Source organism: Myotis myotis, unplaced genomic scaffold, assembly GCF_014108235.1.
Source record: "Myotis myotis isolate mMyoMyo1 unplaced genomic scaffold, mMyoMyo1.p scaffold_m19_p_6, whole genome shotgun sequence".
NCBI lineage: Eukaryota > Metazoa > Chordata > Mammalia > Chiroptera > Vespertilionidae > Myotis > Myotis myotis.
In genome coordinates, this window is record NW_023416368.1 from 21,766,869 (window position 1) to 21,778,983 (window position 12,115).

The 12,115-nt window shown below is 50.9% G+C and overlaps 1 protein-coding gene across 8 annotated transcripts in view; it reads right to left on the reverse strand.

Annotated features, from left to right (window-relative positions):
* Nucleotides 1–296: 296 nt before the first annotated feature.
* The window catches only part of ABLIM3 (actin binding LIM protein family member 3), a 106,114-nt gene continuing 94,295 nt past the window's right edge, over nt 297–12,115 (reverse strand). For 4 of the 8 annotated variants that reach the window (XM_036312568.1, XM_036312569.1, XM_036312573.1 and 1 more), the window contains 8 exons: nt 11,748–11,812; nt 9,674–9,821; nt 8,583–8,612; nt 7,939–7,997; nt 6,197–6,257; nt 5,506–5,513; nt 4,887–4,967; nt 2,303–2,416 (listed from right to left, as the gene is read on the reverse strand). In XM_036312568.1, coding sequence (XP_036168461.1) covers nt 2,303–2,416; nt 4,887–4,967; nt 5,506–5,513; nt 6,197–6,257; nt 7,939–7,997; nt 8,583–8,612; nt 9,674–9,821; nt 11,748–11,812 — 566 coding nt within the window. Of the gene's footprint in view, nt 2,417–4,886; nt 4,968–5,505; nt 5,514–6,196; nt 6,258–7,938; nt 7,998–8,582; nt 8,613–9,673; nt 9,822–11,747; nt 11,813–12,115 lie in introns of all 8 variants that reach the window. The other 4 variants (XM_036312566.1, XM_036312571.1, XM_036312570.1 and 1 more) reach the window with 2 other exon arrangements.

A 12,115-nucleotide genomic window follows, 5' to 3' on the forward strand; every position in this document is an offset into this window, starting at 1 on the left:
CTTGGCTCATTGTTGGGACTTAATAATGAGGAACTGTTACTATTATAACTGTTTGATCACAGAATCTTATTTGTCCTTGGCACACCCTCTTCCATCTTGCAGGACCCGTGTGCTGCAGGACCCAACCTGGGTGATGCTGACCTCATCAAATTTTCCTATTTTACAGAAGGAGAAACTAAGGCCACGGGAGAGCTGCTCTCTAAGAGACTCTTATTTTGAAAAAAGTGTGTGTGGTTCAGTCTCTTCCCATGTCACTCATTTCCACTCCCACTACGAACGACAGCAGGACACAGGTCTGGGTTGAAATCATGTGCCTTTATGGGAAACAAAAATATCCAACAACAATAACAAAAGCCCTTCAAATCTTGCCAAGTTCTCAACCAGTGACAATGAGGCAGTTTCGATGATTGCGTCTGGCTGGGGACATTTCTGAGGGGTCAGGACAGTTGAAAGACATTGGCCATAAAGAGAAGTAACCGAGAGGGTTGATGTTTTAAATGAGAGCTTAATAGACCTCCCTTCCGGTCCCTCATCCTTTCACCCTTTCAAGTTACCGTCTCCTCCCAGTTTACAAAGATGCTTCCTGAACTTTGCTCTAATGCAATCTCCTCTAGAACACTCTCCTTCGTCTGCACCCACCGCCATCTGCCTTTTCAGTAATGTCACAAACACTTTCTCATGCCATCTCCCATCACTTTCCGCCTTACATCCATCACAGTTGAGTCCATGCCTTGTTAGTAGGCTCGTCCCCCAGACAGGCCCATGCTGATCGTCCCAGCGTCCCACCTCCCTCCCCCGTTCAGTGCTCAGTATATAGTGAGTGCTCAGTGAGGGTGTGTTGAATTGAAGTCAGTCCTACAGTTGCCATGTCACATCTCCAGCCTCTTGAGAGTCGTAATTGTCATTTCCATGCATTCGTCCTTCCTTCCATGACCTCAAAATTGCCTGACTCAAGGCATCTCCAGGAAGGAACAGGCCCCACCAAACATTACCAGCTCAGGATAGAAGGTCTGGAAAGGGGAGGAGAGAAGGCTAAGCATTCACCCCGTTCCAGAAGGCAAGGAGGCAGGAAAAGCAGCCACTGGGGAAATCCAGGAGGCTCGTGAGTGGGATGGGCCAGTGCTTCATTCTGGAATCTCATGAGCAGCCATTCTTCAGAAGGTTTCCCCTATGATACCTGGCCCACTTTGTAGTGGGATTCAGGTCCTGGTTGGGTTGCCCTACCAGCCCCGGGACCAGCAGGCCTAGACCAGGAACCTTTCTTGGGAACATGGCCTTTGTTACCTTGAGAGGGGTGATAGAGGTTGTCTATCTAGTTGGTCGGTTAGAGCTATGGTGGGAACCTTAGCCCTGGGTGTGTTGAGTTGTCAGGCACATAGATTGTAGTAAGGCTGAAGAATACAGGCTGCAATAATGGGCCTCTCCTCCAAAGGGGGAAGGAGTCAGTGGGTGCTGGGAGCAGTGACAGGGTGGAGGGAGAGGCCCCAAGAGGTCCTGCAGCTCCAGTTCTAACAGGTGCCCTTCTCTGTCTCCCACTCCTGCTCCCAGTTCCCACTCCCTCTCTCTGGTTCTCATGGTAGGGGCCAGGCAGAGGGGCCAGTTGGAAGTGGTGGAAGAAAAGGAAGCGCCTTTTCCTTTCCTACCATGAGTCATAGATTGGAACCAGGGAGAGGTTAGGATCAAGGACAGAAGGAGGAGGACTGAAGAGCTGAGGAGAGGCCAAGGCCCTGGCCACCTCTGTTTACTGCTGTGAGGAGTAGTCGTGAGGCCCACACTTCTAACTGCATCACCCCTAGAGAGCACCGAACTCCTAATTGTGGGTGATGAGAAAATTCTGCCAGGGCTCTCAAAGGTGCTCAGTGACTTTGGGAGGTGGCTGTGGATCCACCCAGGGGAAGGCCCCTCTGGGGCCAATAAGATGTGAAACAGCATGGTCAGCGTCCACACTCAAGACTGGAGAAAAGAGCTAAGAAGCAGAGAGAAGAGACCTCAGGCACCTCCTTTAGGAAGGAGGGTTGGACCTTGGGGGACTCAAGTTAGGACAGATGTTTCAGTATAAAAAGGATCCCTAGTAAAAGGATGGGCGTCCCCTCAAATTCCTTCCCAAACCCCATTACATTTAGAAAAGAGAAAGTAAGGAGCATAAAAATATTTTGATGACGTGGGCTTGCCTGACAGCACAGAAAAGCAAGTCTCCTGGCAGGCAGCGTGCCCCATTACACAAGGGGATTATACTGAGCTCCAGTATAGAGATTTTACATATATCTTTATATAAGTGCATATATATTTATAGAGCCTCTGTCTAGAACAGCCGGGCTTGCTTCTTCAGTTCGTTCCTCTTCCAGAGGGCCAGCCGGTCAAACTCTGAGATGGTCATGCCGAAGACTTGGTAGAACTCCTCCTGGGACAGGTGGCGCTAAAAGGAAGTGGGAGGGGACAGAGAGGAAACAGCTTGAGGATGTGAGGTGTAGGCTGGGGGCTGGTAGAGGCAGGAGCGGTCACTGTATGTTTCCTCTGGGTGCACTGTGCCCGGCATGGTGTCTGACACACAGAAGGCATGTGATGAATAGGTGTTGAATGGATAAACGTGTGAATGAAGGTTTCCTCGGAGGGACCTCGGGGCTGGTCTGATTGAAGAGGCTGCCCCGGCTTGGGATTCAGGTGGGACTTATGCTTCACCTAAGTGCCTCTGGATGCATCCAGGTTGACCTCACCCTTCTACATCCCTGCTACACGCATTCATTCTGTGTTTAGGAGTGTGTATGGACTAATGCTACTCCTCTGTCCTTTGGGGGAAAAGAGGGCATAGCCAAGACATTAGGGTGTATATCCTCTTATTAATATTTTTACAAATGATCTAGATGGCTGATCCTCAGGCTAGTCAATGAAAAACACTACTGTTCATATTCATCCACCCACTGAAATGTCCTTTCATCTCTTTCTTATATGAAAACAATACGTTGTAAAGTAAAACATTGCTTTGCACTCCATGGCAGGACCTCCACCCACCCCTGCTTCCCACCTTCTGCCTGCTCTCCCTCCCTTACAAAGAGTCTTGAAACTTGATACACTGTCAAAAGCTTTTAAGATTTAGAAATATATGGCACTTAAAATGTGGCAAAATATCAATGATTGGGGCATTTAAGTGAAGGGTAGATAGATGTTCATTTTGCTATTCTTGCAACTTTTTGGAGTTCTGAAATTTTTCAAAATAAAATTTAAAATTGTGTGTAAAGAGAGAAATATATGGCATATATCCTGCCTGGACACTTACTGGAGTCATTGAGATGACCTGTTGGTAGCAATTATAGTGGTTCATTGACTTAGTTCAGTCCACTTCCTGAACTGGCACAGGGGGCTAGGGCCCAGGGGTCTCAGCTCAGGCAACACGTTAGATGTGCCCGTGCGTCTCTGAACGCTGATGCCGGAGTTCCTCCCCCGACTGCAGTTTGACTGGCGGACCCTCTATTGGTGTTTTTTAAAAAGCTCCCTGGGTGGTTCTGATGCTTAGGGAAGGCTGTGCGTCCTGGAGGGTGTAGGAGAGCAATTGGTTTTCAGGATGAACATTTCCATCCCTTAATGCTGGTCACGGAGCTGCCCTGGGAGCTGTCCCCTTCAGCACTGGAAGACACTCTCACTGCCAGACAGTGAAAGGAGGCCGTTGGCTGAATCACCTGTTTCTTCGTTGCTACCCCAACATGCTAGGGCTGGAAGGACTCACTCGCATTCCCCTCCGACTGCCCCAACCCTCTCTCTACTCTAGGTGAATTCCTCTTTGTCAGGTCAAGGCGGTTGATATGCTTCTCCTCCCACTCTAGACCATGTGGTAGACGACACACGGTCTTGGCAGGCAGAGGAAATGGATCTATACGTTAGATACAGGGCGGGGGGGGGGGGGTGTGGAGACTGGAGGAAGAGGTAAGTGACACATTCTGGGGGAGGCTTGGGGAGATTTGGGGCACAGGCATCACTAGAATGCAGCCTTGAGGAGTGAGAAGGCTAGTGGGAAGGGAGGGGCAGTCCAGGGAGAGGCAGGAAGAGGCCCTGGGTTGGAAAGGGCAGAAGGTGCTCCTGCATAAGTCTCCAAGCCAAATGTACTGAATGGCTCGAAAGCCCAACGCCATGCTCAGGTCACATCCGTGCCTGTTTCTATGCTGTTTCTATTGCATGATGTTCTCCTCCCTCTCTCTGCCCATCCAAACCTGCCCACTTTCAAAGGCCAGCCAAATCCTTCCTCTTGGTGGAAGCCTGCTCCTCCAGCTGAGCCTTAGTGGTCTCTGAGTAAGAGCAATCCCACACTGGCAAAGTGCTTGCTTTGCAGGACACTGCCTGACTCAACACTAAAGGCTTTGTTTCATTGTGTCACTTGGCAACTGGAGGGAAGCATGGCAATCACCCTACCTCACAGAGGAGAGAACTACGGTTTAGAGTCGTGGTCACCTGGCCAAGCTGCCCACTGAGGGATGGCAGGATCAGGGTTGGAACCTAGGGAGTCTGACTTGAGGCCTCCTTATGCTTTTAATTCTGCAGTGCTGCCTCCCTGTCCCCCCCTGTTACAACACTGGTTTTCTCTACAATCCTGCACAAAACCAGGGCTGACTTTCTTCTTATCTACCAGACTCTGAGAGCAGGGGCCAAATCTAGCTGCTTCTTTCATCTGCAGCATCATCATCTGCAGGTGGGACACGCTGTGCCTGTGTCACACAGAGGCCGAGTGAATTGAGGAGGCAGCACAGAACATCAGGGAACAGAGCCTCTACTTTTTCAACAGGCTGTGTGACCTTGAAGCCATTCATTTCCCTGGGCCCCTCCTGAGCTGGGTGAGACCAGGCAACTGCTAGAATCCCTTTGAACCCAAAGGCTCCTGCTCAGTTTTCCACACTTACCTCTAAACGTGTCCGGTCCACGTCCTTGGGCAGTCGGTTTCTTCCTCTTGTGGTCACCAGCAGCAGCTCGTAAGGGTAGATCTAAGGAGACAGGATGGGGGTAGGAGTTTGCAGATTGGGTGAGGGTGGTGGGCTTGTCCCTTCAGCCACATTTTGTGTCTGGGCTCCTCCTCTACCCAGAAAGAGCCAGAAGTTCAAGTCTGGAGAGAGGCCTGGGTCTGCCTTCCCTGGGGTTGCCTGGTAGCCTTAAGCCACCCTTTCCCAAAAGGCAAGGGTCCAGCGTCCCCTGATCTTCTAAGGGATAAGCGTGGTGGCGTTCGACATTAATGTGGGCACAAGGCCTCCTGAATGTAAATGGCTCATATCTGGTGATTTGGAAGCTTCCAGACAGTCTCTGAGGCCCATGGGGAATGGTCTGATTTCAGGAGGCAAGAGTCGTAGGGAAGGATTTAGGGAAAGTGGGCCAAGGAACTGGAAATGCTGGTCTTAAGAGGACCATCGGGGTTGTTTATCAATGCCCCCATTTTCTGCGTAGATAGCACTGTCATCCTCCTGCTGGTCCCCAGTGTAGCAGGTCCTAGTGTCTCAGGGACCTCCCGGGTCTGTGCATCTCCTTTACCTTGTACTCTGTAGAGAGAAAAGACACACAAAATGGAAACACATTGGTCTTTGCTGTGCAGACTATACTGGCCGCTGTCTTAGAGACCCTGTCCTTGCTGAATTCATCTCACATCAAGGCCAGTAGGAGTACCATGGCTGGCTGGCGATAGGGGTTGGGCTGATCCAGAGATAGGGTTTTAGGGGAAAAAATGACTTTTGAGAGATTTAGAGGAGAAATAAGACGAGTCTGAAGCACAGGGACAGACCCTCCCTCCATCGCCTGGGGGCCCTCCAAATTTCTGTAGGAGCTGCCCTCCTGCCGGAGCCTGCTTGACGATGGTGAGGCTGCGGGAGAGCCTCTGGCAGACTGCCCACAGCTCACGGAAGTTTTGCTGGGAACAGTGTGCATTTGGCTCCGAGTGTTTCCCTGCACGCAGCGCTGGCAGCAACTCTGGCTCAGCCGTGCCGGGACAGCAGTGCTCTGGATTGGCTCCGGGAACCCAGATGGGACAGATGGCCTGGAGGTCACCCAAGGCCAGGGATTTGAGAGGATGAGGGTGAAGAGTGGGAAAGGGAGGGACTGGGAAGTGAAAGGGAGTGGGAACTTGGGGTTTGGACAGAGCCCAGCGTGGGGCCCGAGCCTGTAGCAGTCATTCACTGGGGGTCATGTCACAGCTATGAGCAGTGCATCCGAAGTCCCGGTGACTCACCTCGCATGCCCCAGTTGACGGCATTCATGCTGTCGTAGTGGAAGAGGTCCGCGCTGGGTGTCTGCAGGGGAGACAGAGCCAGGGCCGGCCTGAGGCGAGCTCACTTTGCCTCCCTGAAGCACTCACCTATCTCCAGAAAATGGACCAGGGCGTGTGGGACGTGGGGCCCTCGCAGAAGCCCCAGTCTCCAGTTGGGGTCATTTAACTCACTGCCATATCTCTAGTGCCCAGGCCCAGCACATAATAAGCACTCAGGAAACACTCATTTATTGGTGAATTACATCTCATGCTTTCTTTCATGAGATCTACCCTATTCAAAAATGCTGTTGCCCTCTCCCCAAGTCTGTGATCTCCCTTCTCCTGCTCAACATTCCCCCCTCGCCCCCATAGCACTTACTACCTTCTACATTCCATATAATTTGACTTGTTTACTATTTACTACTTTCTTTCTGTTTGTCCCTACAAGAATGGAAGCTCTGAGGGCAGGGGTTTTTGTCTTGCTTGGTCCCTGATATACACAAGGCACCCAGAGCTGTGCCTGATGCATATAAAATACTTTAAATAAATAACTGCTGTGCGAGCAAATGTCCAGGCTCTGAGCATGCAGAGTACACGGCCTGTGTCCTTCAGCAGGACAGCTGGATTAACACCAGCCGCCATGCTCCAGTGGAGCTCAGATCCCTTTCTTATGCTCGACCCTAAAGTAGCCTAACGGGTGTACAGCCTCCACTTCTGTCCTTCTGTCGTCTCCAGTTCATACAGCAGGGAGCCAGGTCACACAGCACGGTTACTGGAAACCCTCAGAAGCCCTTACCAGCGTGCAGGGCCCTACTGACACCCTGTCGGGCTTCATGCTCACTCCATGCCAGCCCTGTGTCCTCCCCGCCCTGGGCCTTGGACACTGTGTGTCCCTCTGTCTGAATGGGTCTTGCTGGTCTTCAAGCAGCAAGAACCTCTGTGCCCTCAGGCCTGGCTTACATCCATCCCCCTCTGACCGCCTTCTCTCCTTACCCCCATGCTTTGAGTTCCATCTTAGCACTTAGGACCACCTGACTGCAGATCCCACCTTTACTTGCTGGTTGTCTGTCTTCCCAAATAGAACTCAAGCTCCCAGGAGCAGCCACTTTATTCACCGCGGTACCTCCAGCACCTAGAACAGTGCCTGGCACGTAGTATGTGCTCAGTTAATAAACATCTATCTCAGTGTCGCTGCTTTCCCCGTCACCTGTCCAGGCACACAGCCTCTCCTCTTGCTGACAAGACGTATTTTTTATTCTCTGTAGGTTCTTAAACTAACGTTTCTGGGAAGGTTTTATGTTGCAGGCCAATCAAAGAGCTCAGAGGGCTCCAAGCCATGCCAGGCAAGTGGAGCAGGCAGTCAGGTGTGGGCTGTGGGCTTGAGTCCTGGCTCTGCACTTACTGGGTGTGAGAGCCTGAGCAGGTCACCCCCTCCCCTCCGTGCCTCCACAGTAACTACCTCGCAGGGTGAAGGAGTTAGTGCTTGTAAAGTGCTTAGCACAGTGCCAGGCATTCGCCAGCCTCTCCCAGGGGCTCCTTTTCACGTAGGGCTCACAGGGAGGAGAGCAAGCATTGCTTTTGGGTTCCTTCAGTTGACCCACCTCTCACCCCAAGGCCTTTGTCCAGGTTCCACCCCCAAGTGATCACCATAAGCACCACAGCAATGAGCTAATGCTGGAATTGCCAACATCGCAGAGGCAATGTCCCCACATAGCCTCTCTTACCCTGTGCAGCCCATTTCTTCTGTAGGCAGGCAGGGAGGCGGACTTGGAGATGAGGGGATCTGAAAAGAAGGAGCAAAACAATTGCTAGGGTCCCCTCTCTCTCTGAGTTCATCTGGCTGCAAATGGCCAATATTACTCCCCAACCCCGGGGGCGAAGGGGTCATAGCTGAGGCCACCAGCTCCTCCCACTGCTCTCCAGGCTTGCAGCTGACTAATCTTAGGGGTGCCTCAGCCTGACAGAATTCTAGGTCCCCCCAAAGCGCCCACTAATACAGTCTTCTGGCCTTGTCCTTCACACATCTACCTTCTTATGATGGACTCCTGTCCTGGCCACACGGTGGCTCTGGACAAAGGCCCTGGAATTGGAGGTGAGCTCGAAACCCAGACAAGTAAGCTCTCACATGGGTGGAAGAGATGCATACTCTTCCTTTCCTTCTGGGAGCTACTGGACACATCAACCTTTGTTCTAAAACCAAAAATCGAGGCCCTCCAGCTGACAAACACAATGGGGTAGACTATTGGAGAGAAGGACTGTGCTGGGACATCCATGTTATATGCTCATCACAGCTATGGGGGACCTGCAGCTGACTCAGCTCTGGCCCTACAGAACACCATGGGCTGAAGGTAGGGCGGGCAGAACATACCACTGTCAGCCAGGTAGTGGGACCGAGGGGCTGCAAGAGAGAAAAGCCACAGATCAGTGTTCATGGGGACAGACAGATATGGTGGACAAACAGACAGGAGCTGGAGGGGAGAAGGGGCCTCTTTCACTACCTCCTTTCCCACTGGTCAGTTTCCAATTGTTGTACTTGCACTGCATCCTCCCTGCCCCTCCCAGCTCCTAGACCAGCACCTGGGGCAGAGCAGGTGCTGTGTTTTATTTGCTGCACAGATGCCATTGAATGTGTTGAATTTTGAGCAGCATGGGTGGTGTACTGCACAGGGCCCAGAAGCAGAGGTTAAAATTAGTGCCTCTCAGTGGTCAAACAGGGAACTATCCTGGCTCTGCCATTAGTAGATACTTAACTTCTTCAAGTTACTTAATCATGCTTCAATTTTCTCATCTCTTAAATGGGGAGGGAGTGTCTCCTTTACAGGGTGATTGTAAAGAATATATGACCTAAAACAGAAAAGTACTAGCACAGTGCCTGACACCTGCAAAACACTGAATGAACTGGCTTTTAACATCATTACCACCATATCCTTTCATCTCATCTAAAGTCAGGGTGATTATCCTTGATTAGGTTACTACTCATCTAGTATTGACTTGTATCCATCAAGTATTGATATGATGTTAAGAGGATTATTCTTGACAAGGTTATTACCCATCAAGTATTGACTTGAGATAGGATTTCCTGGCAGGACTGACTCCCACAGGGGTAAGAAAGAGAGAAGGCAGAGCATGTGTGTGTGTCCAGGAACAGGGATGGGATTACAGTGACTCTTAGGGCAAACTGCTTTGTATACCTCCAGTGATAGGAGGCTCACTACCTCAAGAGGCACCCCTTATATCTTTGAGCCATTTAGACGAGTAGAAGATGTTTTTGTTGACATTGAACCTGATTGGAAGTCACTGCTTCAGATGCCCCAAGAAGCAGAGTGACTCATCGCAGCACATGGTCTCACTTAGTGCCCTGCAGAGCCCCTTGCCAAGTCCGTATTCTAGAACCAGGTGAGACCATAGCAGGGGGGAGGAGAAAGCCCCCACCAGGCAGGCCTCCAGAGCAATGCTTACAGCCATTGAGGGACATGTCATAGCCAGCTGTGTGCAGGGCCTCCCGGCTGCTGGTGGAGCTCCTGGGTGGGGTCCAGGGATCTGCATAGGAGCTGGACCGGGCCTTCATCTCCTCTTTCAGAATCAGCCGGCCAATTCCGCTCTGGAGCTGGGGGTGGGAGAGAAGCAAGATGAAGTGAGAAGGAAGCCAAGAGCCCTGAGATGGAACAGGTGCCGGGAGCCGGTCCATCCTTGCTGTTTCAAGGGACCTGGCATATATGGCATACTGTTCTTAATATGTTTGCTCACCTTCTTGGCACTATGTGTTTTAACCAAGGTCTCTGAGAAAGGTTGTTTCCCCAGGTAGGGATTTTCCCCTGAAGTTAGGGAGGGAATAAAACCTCTTAACTAAGTGCCAGGTGGGTAATTAATCACTTTAACTACGAACAATCATGCTTAAGCTACATAATCTTTACTCCCTGGAATGGAGATAAGAAACGCCCTAACCTTTGTAATAGAGATTGATAGGATTGAATCAACTGGTATAAATACAGATGTAACAAGACAGCAAGAGACAGAACTTAGAAGAAGAGACACAGAACTTAGAACACAGAACTCAGAAGACAGAAGGAAGAAGACAGAACCTACACAGAACCTAGAGACAGAAGAACTTCGCTGGAGAGAACTGGCAAAAGATCCTGGACTGAACCTGACTACAGAAATTGGCAAGAGAACCTGACTAGAACCTGGTGACTGAACCTGGCTGGAGAACCTGGACAGAACCTGGCTGGAGAACCTAGCGAGGGAACATGGCTACAGAAACTGGCTGGAGAACCTGGAGAACCTAGCAAGAGAACATGGACACAGACCCTGGCAGGAGATTCTAAGCAGAACCTCTCTGGAGATCCAGACCAGAACTTGGCTGGAGATCCTGGCTGGAGATCCTGGCTAGGCTGCTGATCAACTGAACACTGTCTCCGTGTCATTCCTTCTTCGCCGACTCCGTCTACGCCTTTGGGGACCCCTGGACCCGCTGGGGTGGGACCCCAGCAAACAGGGTTGGGCGAGGCTGAGTGACTGGACTCTCTATAGTGAACCTCTGTCATTTTTGCCTTCCCAGTGTCCCTCCCTCCTTGCAGCACCCGTATTTTCTTCTGGGACTTCATCTCTCCTTCACAAGTGGTCTTGTGGTCGGAGTGAAATTCACATAATATAAACTTAACCATTTTAAAATGAACAATTTAGTGGCATTTAGTACAACCACAGCCTCTATCTAGTTTCAGACATTGTTATCACCCCTTAAAAGGACCCTGTACCCATTAGGCAGTCACTCCCTATTTCCTTCTCCTCCCAGCCCAGTCCCTGGTAATCACCAATCTATGTTCTGTCTTCACGGATTTACCTATTCTGGATATTTCATGTAAATGAGATTGTGTAAGATGTGGGCTTTTGTGTCTGGCTTCTTTCACTAAGCACAATGTTTGTGAGGTTTATCCACACTGTGGCATGTATCAGTACGTCATTCCTTTTTTATGGCTGAATAATATCCCATTGTATGGATAGACCACATTTTTTAAACCCTTTTGTGAGCTGGTGGACATTTGGGTTGCTTCCACCTTTTGGCCACGTGAATAGTGCTGTGAGGAGCATGTGTGAACATATATTTGAGTACCCGTTTTCAGTTCTTCTGGGTATATATCTAGAGGTGAAATTGCTAGGTCACATGGTAGCTCTACATTTAACTTTTTGAGGAACCACCAGTTTCTGCAGTAGGTGCCACCACTTTCCACTCCCGTCGGGGTGCATGAGAGTTGCTGGCACTCACGTGCCACTGCGTGAGAAGAACCTGCTTGAGCATGAGGCCAATGCCGAGGCAACGGCACAGGAGCAGAGGAGACAGCTTCCCCGGGGCAGTGTTTTGAGCAGCTGGATCTAGTTATACTTGAAGCTAATCCTACCGTTTGACTTTTCAGTGATGCCATTCCTTTTTCCCCATCAACAACTGACTTTGCATTTGGTTTCTGTCACTCGCAAGTGAAAACATCCTCAGTAACATACCGTCTAAGCACCTCATTCAGCGGGGTGGCCGGCTCACCTTGTGCATGCTGCGGTCAAAATCGTCCTCCTCTCCTCCGGACGAGAACCTCCTGGCTCGGGGCACTGCCAAAAGACAGCGAGGATCAGCTCCTGCGTGTGCTGCCCACTCAGCCTGCTCTGGGGAGAGGGTGCAGGGGCAGTAGAGCCTAGACAGGTGGGCGTTTCCTTTAGGTGCTGCCACTTTCAAGCCAAGTGACCCTGCCCAAGTGCACTTGGTGAGCTGCCGCTCCACCATGGCCTCCTGTACAGAGGTGCCCAGCATCCCTTTCCCTTCCTGGGCTCTGAGGTGGGCGTGAAGCTGACAGCCCAAACAGAGCTAGTAAGCCACCCTGTTGGGGCTTTGCTTGGTGGGAGAGAAGCCCTTTT